Here is a 10,875-nt window from a genome sequence, read left to right on the forward strand (position 1 = left end):
TGCTTGTAAGTGTGTACATGTTTGCTAACACGGCGTTTCATGCAATATCTCTGCTTTTTGTTTTACACATTGGGTATGTTAATCAAATGACTTGCAGTTACAAACATTTAACAATTCGGAATTTTTAATTTTTACATTTGTGTGTGGGTACAGTCATAATATTATCGTAGATGTCAGCTAGCTACTGTAATAGACCCACTTACTTATCTGTGAAAACGAAAGCAAAACTAACTTGTATTTCTTTACATTTGCAGAAGGTAGAGAATTTCGTTTTTGTGTTTTTTGAACGTGTTATTACTGTTTTACAACATAACTTACTAGTACCGTGTTATCATATATTATCATATGAATCTTTCATTCAACTGTTCTATGTTGAATCTACAGAGCGATTGCAAAGCAGACCATTCTTTTCTTGGAGGTTTAGAACACAAAATACTACGAAAAGAGAGTACTAAATTTGAATTGTTATCTCTATATAGATCTGTATTATCATTTTCGTATGTACCTGTATGCATAGTTATTTTTTTCCTGGTATTCAGATTTCTGTCTCCTTAACTGGACTTTTGTTGCCCTTGAACGTTATTTTCAGAATAGGAATGATACGTTTTCGAACTGAAGTTTTTCGGATAGGAATAACATGTTAAATGCATACTCATACGATTAAATAATAAGAGAAATGTAATTATCATCTAACAAAGATAAATTAATAAGACTAATTATTACAAAAACTAGGTGAACTTAGTCCGGATACAGAGCAAATTGATTTAAAATCTGAAAACGAGGAAGATCTAGAAGTGGGATCAGAAACTCTATGGAACAAGAAAATTCAAATGCTCCTAGTAACAGGTAAATAATGTTGATGTTAACATTCGTTTTTTGCTCTATTGATATAATTATGTTGTTCGTAAGGAAAATGAAAGTTGACACCACAGTGTTTTGTACTGTTCTTCAATTTTTTCTTTTCGTGTTCTGATAAAGGCCACTGCTTACTTAATTAGTTGTAAAATTAAAATAAGTGTATTTCGCAGAGTGATAAGTTGAATAAGTTCATAAATGTTTTCTGTTTTAATTCTAAAGGGATGTGCACGGTGTTGATGATCCAACTACAACACACCACAACCAAACCAGAAAGGGCAGTAAAGGTCATAAACCTCAAAGGGCAATGCTTAAAGGTAAAAGAAAGGCCACTTTTTGTAGTATCCCACAGGATGTCATCCTACACAAGGCAGAGTCACCGTGGAAACCTAAAAGAAAGCAGGATCAGACAGAAATTGATGAAGTTACCAAAAACACAGCGGTGATTTACATTTATGTTTGTCTAGTACTAAGATGGTGAAAAAAAACCTAAAAGACATGATGCAGAGAATGCATATTTCTGAAGATGTGGTAATAGTATTTATTTGTATTTTTAAAAAGGTACAAAATGTTTTATTACATGTAAACTATTTTATCAAAAGGAGATCTTCAAAAGAGTGCGCAATATTCTCAACAAACTTGCACCACAGAAATTCCAAACTCTGGTGAAGCAGCTTTCTGAAATGGAAATTAACTGAAGAAAGACTAAAAGGAGTTACTGATCTGATATTTGAAAGAGTAAGTGATTAAGGTGTCTCACTACACCTTAAAATATTTTCTCAAATCAGCAGAAAATTACTTGATTAAGATAGATATCATAATGGATAAGACGTATTTCAGTCCAATAAGCAAAAAAATGTGCAATTTTGGATGAAAAATACATTTTCGAAAATTTAATTCAGTAAAAATGAATGATTCGAACTCGTGATCTGCGTTCAGAAGCCCAATGTTTTAACCACTGAGCTACGACGTTTTACAACACATTGGAACGATATAAACAGTTTGACAAAACGTTTAAATCGCCATCGTGTGACGTAGTGTCTAAAAAGGTATAAGTCTAGGTGTAGTGAGGTACCTTAAATAGGGTTAGTCAGCACAAAAGTGAATAGAAATAATGAATTATAGTTATCTGTATCAGAAACATAAGCATATTCTAATTTTATCTAATTTCTCGTAATTTTTCTTTTAAACATTGAAGGCTATCGATATTAGTGAGCCTTGCTACTGTGTTGCATACGCCAGTATGTGCCGTTATTTAGCTATGGTGAGTTCAAAAACTACATCACTTGTTGCATGATGGTGATACAAACTCTTAGTTTTAAAAGCCTTAAAGCATAATTAAGTTTGTGTTACAGATCAATGTTAATTTCACTTCTAAGCAAGGAGAGTATGTAAATTTTCGTGCAATATTATTGATGAAATGTCAGAAAGAGTTCGAAAAAGACAAAGATTTAGAAAAAGAGATGAAGAAAAGGAAAGAAGTCATTGAAGAAACACAGGTATGGTTTATTCAATATAGAATTTAAAAAAAATGATTTCAACCTTAACTTATTGCAAAACATAGATAAATGTTTATATTTTAAGGATGGTATTTATTAAGTTTTTCTGTTGTTTTGAGGACCAAGAGAAACGTGAAGAATTATGTAAGGAATTGGAAATCTCAGAAATCAAAGAAAAAAATCGTGCGTTGGGAAATATCAGGTAAAAGACACATGTGAAGTCTTGTTTTCTTTAATGGCAGCTCTTCTTTTGAATTTATTTGTGATATGATTTTATTTTGCATTAAAGATTTATTGGTGAACTGTTCAACCTAAAGATGTTATCTGAAAACATCATGTATGGTTGCGTGTTCAAATTTCTGAAGGCTAAGGATGAAGAAAGATTAGAGTGTGTTTGCTGGCTTCTTTCAATCATTGGAAAAGAATTGGACACAGACAAAGCCAGGGTTAGAATTGCACCTTGTAGATAAATAAAAAAGAATGAGCAAAAAAACAAAGGAACTTCTGTGCAATGCATTTTGTAAATGAATTTGAATTCATAATCTACAAACATTTGCTCTATTGCATTATGATGTGATTGTGAATGTAGCGGCAGTTTAGAACTGTGGAGTAAACTACATTATGTTAAAAGAAAGATGCAAGAACACTTTACTTTTTTGCGGTGACAGCTACTATAACAAAAGTTTTCTTAATGTCAGTCAATATCAATAAAAAAATGTAATTTCGTTTTAATAATATTGTGGACAATGAAACTTCCGCTTAATTTGAACAGTAACACTAGAAATGGGTAAATACAAACCTAATTATACACGGTCAATTGAGAATTACATTTAAGATTTCAAATATATAACGTAATGTAAAGCTTCGGCGGCACGAAGGCTAATAATGCTTGCTAACAATTTCCTATCAAACATGTAGTGTATAAATAAAAAGAAAAGTTTCAACGCAAAAATGTAAGGTTTTCCCACTAACACATTTCGATTTTCATCATAAAAACCACTACAGAGCTTTAAAAGGGAGACATTTTTAAAAAGTTGACGTTTTGATAATATTGAGGACATTGAGACTTCCGCTTAATTTTAATAGTAACACTAGAAATCGGTAAGTACAAATTAAACCTTTATTAAACATGGTCAATTGAGAATTACATTTAAGCAGTATTTGACAGATTCTACCGATGATAGGATTTTTGGGGGAGGAGGGAAGGGTGTAAATTAAATAAGATTGGAATCTTTAAGTATGATACATATAAGGTTTTGTATTCATCGTGTATAATCAATAATATTTATCACTCGTTAATGTTTTCCCCTTTTATAGCTTAGAATGGAACAGTACTTCAATCAGATAGATAAGATTGTACAAGAGAAGAAGACATCTTCAAGAGTGAGATTCATATTGCAAGATGTCATCGATCTCAGAAAGGTATGGATGAGTCATTTTTTCCAGAATTCTTTCTGTTAGCTAAACTTAATATAATTATAGCCTTTTGAAGAGGTCAATACATGGGTTTATAGACCTGATGAAAGTATGTCGACTGAGGACGAAGTCTGAAATTGTTTAATTTTATTGAATGTAAAACGAACTATAATAGTAAAATATTTGGTTCTTAATATATAGGCACCGATTTCGCTGTTGTGACATCACAATGTCAAACATACCAATACCTGTGTTTAGTTATGAAAAATTTATATAGTCAGGTCTATAAATTTTCTATTTTTAGTATACAAAGGTTTTTATAGAATTTTACAGAATTTATAGCACGATCACCCGACAGCGATCGACTAAGCATATCCTTGGGAATAATACAATATTATTTAAGGAATGAATTTAATTTTTAACTATTCTATAAGATATAACATAGCTAGGAACAGCTTACTCTAATAATCGCGAATCAGTTTATAAAAAAGTGGAAACTGTACAAAGTTATATTATACTCGTATAACATACTTAGTAGGTTTATATTAAATTTATTCCTTATACTTCTTAAATTAGAAAATGAGGCCCATTTTTTTTTTTATTAAAATGAGGTTAATTTGAAAAAGTAGAAACGAAATGACAAGCGGATTAATACTCTGCATGCGCGCCGTATTATGACTAGACAATTTATTTTATACAATATACTTAAACAATAAAATGCTTTCTTTGGTGATTCATTCGGGATATGAAGGTAGCGACATTGCAGGAAAAATACATAACCAGCGTTATAAGCGGGTTATGTTAATTTTTCCTGCAATGATCATTACCTTCATAACTTGCATGAATCATCAAAGAAAGCATTTTATTGTTTATATTCACATCTTTCTTTAACTAATGAATAAATTGATTATGAAAAGCTAATAAAATTCACTAAACTCCTGTTAATGTGCATAGTACGTTAGCTAAAAGAAACAGCCAAATCGTGTCTTGTGAGACTTTGAGTCTGGCATTATCATGATTATTTCGTGCAGTCCGTGAGTTTACTTAGGTCGCTGTAAATTCAGACCAATCGATAAACAGGGCGTGTCAATTTCAGTCCTGTCACTTTCAGCCGCTGTAGATTTCGACCAATCGATAAATGGGGCGTGTAAATTTCAGTGTGGCTGTTTCTATAGAGCTATGAATTGACTATATTTTTCCGTAAGAAAGAGAGGAAATTAAACATGTTAGATGTAAATTTATGTATATGACTTTATTTCGCCAACTAAATAAAGCGCTACAACCAGAATTAAATTATAATAATATACAATTGTAACCTTTTGTTGAGGTCAATATAAAGTTGTATAGACCTGATGAGAGTATATCGACTAAGGACAAAGTCCAAAGTTTATATACTTTTGTTAGATCTATAAAACCATGTATTGGCCGATATCAAAAGGCTATAACTGCTTTATTATAATAAATCATAGACTAATTTTATTCATTCTCTTCAAGCGTATAGGTTAACAGAAATAAATTTTGTTCGCAATGTATAGGTGTTGTTTTCGCTATTATGACGTAACAATGTCGCATATTTTGTCATGAAAATCTATTTTGAGTATAGGGAGGTGTATACATTTTCTATTTTTAGTATAATACGGGCTGTAACAGAATTTTTTATACTTCAATATGATTATTCTATATAACGCGTCATCTGATTGATCAAGAAAGTCACGTGACAGGGCGAACAAAGCGTTGTGTCTCCCGGAATAAATGTGTAAAGTCCACTAATGCATTTTCCATATAAGGCGGTAATGTTAACGTTAGGGTTCATAGCTCCGGCCCTAATTTTCGTTCAGCAACGAGGGACCTCTTGAATGAAAGCTCATCAAATTGTCTCTTTCCTGTTAAAATTTCGTGGTTTGAAGTCAGATTCGTTTTCCGACAAAATGCGTCTGTATTGAAAAACTATAAAAATGAAAGAAAAAGTAGGGATTTTCTCAGTTTAGGAAAGGGTGTACATCAAACAATTTCATTTCTTTTCTTCAAATGATAATTCAATTTTGACACTTGTTTTTAAAATTGAATATCCTCTTTTCTGACATGTGTCAAGCATTCTGATTTAAAATGTCCCAATAAATGTATATATACACTCTGAACGTATAGGAACTATTTTGCTTAAAGGCACTACTTTGTTGTCCTACCGATTCTAAAAATAGTTAGAGGGATATACCCAAATGTCATATTCCGCCTCTTTGGAAATCTCGATATTTTTTCATTCCAAATTAAGGTGGAATAACACATCATCACACAAAGGCTAACCGCTGATCGAAACGACATTTCGTTTTATTAAAAGGATTTTATGGACTGAAGCATATAACTTACTCCATAGCCGAGTGGATAAAATGTCGGACTTGTGATCCATACTTTCCGAGTTCGAATCCTGCAGGAGCTTTTGTTGTTACTTACTGTATTTATTATTTTAGATATTCCTTTTTTATCCCAAAACTGCAAATTTTTCGCTTATTTGAAATTTGTACAGTTTATTTATTATTATATCTTTCATTATCAAAAAATGTCCTGTTAATTTGAGTGACTATTTCCAGGTGTGTTATTCCACCTTAATGGAAAGGTCGACGCTTTTAAAAAGTCAAAAATCTAAATTGTTCGATCATATGTTGTTCGGTATAATAAAAAAATTTATTGCATGAATGTTTGGGAAATATGAAGATTTATTCCCCCCGAAGAATGAAATTTTTCTCGGACAAAGCCCCCAGGAAATATAATTTTTCTTGGAGGAAAAACTCTTCACATTTCCTTCACCATTATGCAATAAATGTATAATATCTGAAAACTGCATTAAGTTGAAATCTAATCATCTTATAAAAGTGATGTGTCCTTTCACAGTGTAAATGGATTCCAAGGAGAGCTGAAAACATTCCAAAGACTATTGATCAGATCCACAAAGAAGTCCAGGAAGAAGAGCAAAAAAGGCAAATATTCTCGCAACAATTAAAGGCACTGCACAAACCTAAACAAAAAAAAGTGGAGCTAGAGTGAAGATTGAAAAGAGTAGCGAGCCAGCTCAACCCACTGCCAAAGAGCTTACTGATGAAGAGATGGAAAAGAAAACCAAAACTATTTTGGATGAATATTTACATTTACAAGATATCAAGGTAACAGTTTATAATATAGAAAATTTCATAAGACTTTCTTGAATATCTAATGAATTTCTTGTCTGATCTCTAAATATCATCTCTCTGTATTCAGGAGGCCATTTTCTGTGTTGAGGAGCTGAAATCCCCATCTGTGATGCACACCTTTGTTAGTTCAGCAGTGAACTATGTCTTGGAGAGATCCGACATAACAAGGAACCAGACTGGCCTTTTATTGAATGATCTAGTCAAAAAGAATGTTTTATCTGTCCCAGTGTATATTCAAGCGTAAGCTTGACTAACTTCTCATGGGAGAAAACTCAAAACATTGATTCTAGGAAAAAAGAATTGTACATCTGATATTGGGGAAATGTTACTCTTACTCTGTTCTGTTTTGTAGTCTTACTGAAGTAATTCAGTATGCTGAAGACATGGAAATTGGGATTCCAAAAATCTGGCAGTATTTTGGTGAGCTGATTGGTCCAATGGTTCAAAATGGAAGTGTTCCTCTAAACTTCCTTCGCAAGGTTGCCGAACCTCTGAAAGAAAACAACAAAGCTGGACTTTTAGTTGCTGAGGTTTTACATGCTGCTAGCCATAGAGAGGTATGCCTTGTGACATTTTTACTATTGAAGTGATTTGTATTCTTGTTCAATAACATCAAACTAGTGATGAGTCATTATTTACTCTGATGCAGATGAGGACGTTTTCCTCGTTCATGAAGTTGTATATTACATAAGTCTTAGTTAAATTTTGATAATTTAGTTGTCGACATATTGTCACATATCATATATTTTGTAATTGTTTTCAGTTTTATGCCCCCTTCGAAGAAGTTTATTTTCTTCGAAGAGGTTGCACATGTTGAAACAAAATTTGGTATACAGATTTATCATAATAATATCTAGATTAAATTTGATTTTAGGTACGACCAAGCAATTTTTGACACACTTATGCCTATGGGACATAGACAAATTCCAATGATTTGCAGTTTCTGTTTATTTTGTTCAGGTCAAGTTCAATTTTGGACCCGATCGAGCAAAATTTGACAGAGTTATACTCTTTGTATTCCAATTAGTTGCAGTTTCCGTTCATTTTCTTCATAGATGTTTTCAAGGGAGGGGCAAAAATGTTTCACAAACATCTTTTGTTTAATAAATATTTTTTTTTTCAATTTAGGGCCAGAAAAATGTTGAATCCCTGTGGAGACAATCTGGTCTACAATGGGAATACTTTATGTCTGCTGGTGATGTGAAGAAATTGACAAAATACATTATTGACAAAGTAATTGGAAGAATTCAGCTTTCCTGAAAAAAAAGACCCAAAATAATACATTTTAATAAAATGTATTTGACAATTCACTCAACAAATTAATTTGCATGTTCGTATTGCTCCTGAATTACAGAAAGTTGAGTTTACTGCTGGAGATGACAGTCAACCAAGCATCCCCATAGTTTCCATATCCATGGAAACTATTCGGGACAAACTGCATCAACTCCTCTTCAAGGAAAAAGCTGAAAATGAAGAGATATTTGACTGGATTGAGGTAAAGCACCATGTCTAAAGTGAATGATTTGTATTTTGGCTTTAATGATTTGAATGCAATGTAAGCTATTTTTTATTTTGTTTAAAGGAGAGTGTTGATGATCCAACGAAGAATAGCAACACGTTTATCCGTGCTTTGATGACATCTGTCTGTGAAAGTGCAATAACAGGTATGTGATCAATTCTCCCTATTTATTTATTTGAAGCACTACAAATACTTTAGAGTGTCTGCTTACTAATGATATTGATTGCATTATACATAGGCTTTGGAAGCAGTGCACGTGTGTTACCTGATGTTATCAAGAACAGAGGAGATTTGCTTCATAAATACTTGGACCACCGAGCAGAATCGGAATTGCAAGCACTTTATGCAATACAATCCCTGGTGCACAAGTTGGGACATCCACAAGGTATTTTTTGTCTACATATGTTTTAGTTTAGTTATCAAATACAAAATATTTCAATTTTTTAAGATATGTCTGCTTTGAAAAAAGGCTAACGGTTGTTTTATCCTTTGCAGGAGTATTGCGCACACTGTTTGATACACTGTATGATGAAGACATTATTTCTGAGGATGGATTTAATCAGTGGGAGAAAAGCAAAGACCCTAATGAACAAGAAGGAAAAGGTGTAGCAATGAAACAAGTTGTACAGTTCTTCACCTGGCTTCGTGAAGCTGAGGATGATATCAAAGACAGCTGAGGATAATTTAATCATAGATCTTGAAGAAATGGAGAAGAGTGGAATTCATTTAAATACGATTATATATTTTAATTAATCATGTGATAATTAAGTGAAAACGAATGTTTCTTGTAGATTTCATTTTCTTGGAACGATTTTCTTGATTTCATTGATATTAGTGGACATCAATTTTCTTTTATTTAGCGAAATTTGAGCGTATATTTCTGATCAATGGTTTTGTCAATAGAATAAGTAATCAGGCATTTCACTTCAATAAAAACCTTTTTGTGTATCGACTTAACAAAGAAATTTACTTAAAAAATCATATGCAACGAATATGAAAAAAGTACAACGTATTTCATTAGCCTATATTTCATACATGGTGATCTTACCATTTTTTAAAATTCGTATATGCTCATAATCATGTTATCACAGGTTGTTTTCAAATAAATGAGTATTAATTTTCAAACCTTTTATGATTATTAAAAATAAACAATGGTTAACCAAAACCCACATGCATGAAAGCTGGGCAAACTGTATCTTTTTATTGCAGTAAAAAACAGCTCATTATTTATCTAATTTGTTGGTTGTTTTCTAAAAAAAAAAGTGTATGAATGAATGAATGCATGATTGATAATGTCTATATATACCGATTTATGATAAATCTATGGAGCTATCAAATTTTTCTGGACTCTCTCATAGGCAGATTAAACCAACCATTTGGTAATTAACAAACAATAAAAGAACGAATGTTGTGTATGTTTGTTAAATATTGCAGTTTTTCGTGCAATTCATTATTATTATCTATTCATTTTACTTTAAAGACCTACAACCTAAAATAGAATAAAAAGTAAATTGTCTATGATCAACGTTTTTGTATATTTCCTGACTATAATTTCAGATGAATCTGTTGAAAATGATATGGATTTATCAATTTTTCTCTAATAATGTGATATATAAAAACATATTCTTAAATTGATTAGTAAAATATTTGTTTAATATATATGTATTTGGCAAAAAAGAAAACACAACGTGTTGAGTTCACTTGACCCGTTGGAGGAATCCGAGGAGTGTAAGCTTGGTATGTACGGAAGCGTATCGGGGCTTACAGTTGTTGTGTTATAACTTATACATTGTCGTACTTTTTTATCGTCATATCGACTTAAAATCTACATGAATTGTGTCGTTTTATTAATGCAAATATTTTGCATTGTACTGGGGTGAGTTTACATAATTTAAATTTTCTTACTATGATTAATAAGTTTTTTTTTGCTATCTGCTAAGTCAATACTTGGCAAAATATTGGGTTAAAAAATAATAAAATAAGAATGAGTTTTAGTGATATCGAGAAAGAGATAATTACATAGAACAATGTAAATGTACACATTATATGTATATTTCCATAAAAATGAATTCATATCTTGAAAACATAATGCGAAAATATTGCTAACAAATGAATGGGCGGGAGTAGTAATGGCGTGTCACCTTACTCTGATTCTAGCTCTACGAAGTACATTGCAGGCAACATTGACAGAAACTTTGGGATTATTGGAACTCGTGAAGGCTCAGTGTTAAGGATTTTGTTGATCTTACCATCCATTTTGAGTAATAGTATTAGTATTACAATGATAAGGCTCAGATACTAGAAAATAAAAGTTCTCACAATTCTCCATTATGTTATCAAAGTTATGTCATGCATTTGTAACAAAAGAATCACTGAAAAATAAATTCGAAAAGAAACTTTGAAA

At 31.8% G+C, this 10,875-nt stretch overlaps 1 protein-coding gene across 1 annotated transcript; it reads left to right on the top strand.

Moving 5' to 3' along the window:
* The first annotated feature begins 42 nt into the window (after positions 1-42).
* LOC128189132 (eukaryotic translation initiation factor 4 gamma 3-like) lies at positions 43-9,915 on the top strand. Its single transcript, XM_052860617.1, is given in 18 exon segments — positions 43-846; positions 1,078-1,297; positions 1,458-1,549; positions 1,551-1,593; positions 2,054-2,119; positions 2,211-2,354; positions 2,474-2,556; positions 2,644-2,800; positions 3,672-3,776; positions 6,657-6,792; positions 6,795-6,925; positions 7,020-7,192; positions 7,305-7,509; positions 8,081-8,185; positions 8,307-8,447; positions 8,535-8,616; positions 8,710-8,856; positions 8,967-9,915. Coding segments are annotated over 18 exon segments (2,247 nt in total). The 5' UTR covers positions 43-811; the 3' UTR covers positions 9,149-9,915.
* The last annotated feature ends 960 nt before the right edge of the window (positions 9,916-10,875 follow it).

The sequence above is a fragment of the Crassostrea angulata genome, chromosome 6, assembly GCF_025612915.1.
Source record: "Crassostrea angulata isolate pt1a10 chromosome 6, ASM2561291v2, whole genome shotgun sequence".
In the NCBI taxonomy this organism is placed as follows: Eukaryota; Metazoa; Mollusca; class Bivalvia; order Ostreida; family Ostreidae; genus Magallana; species Magallana angulata.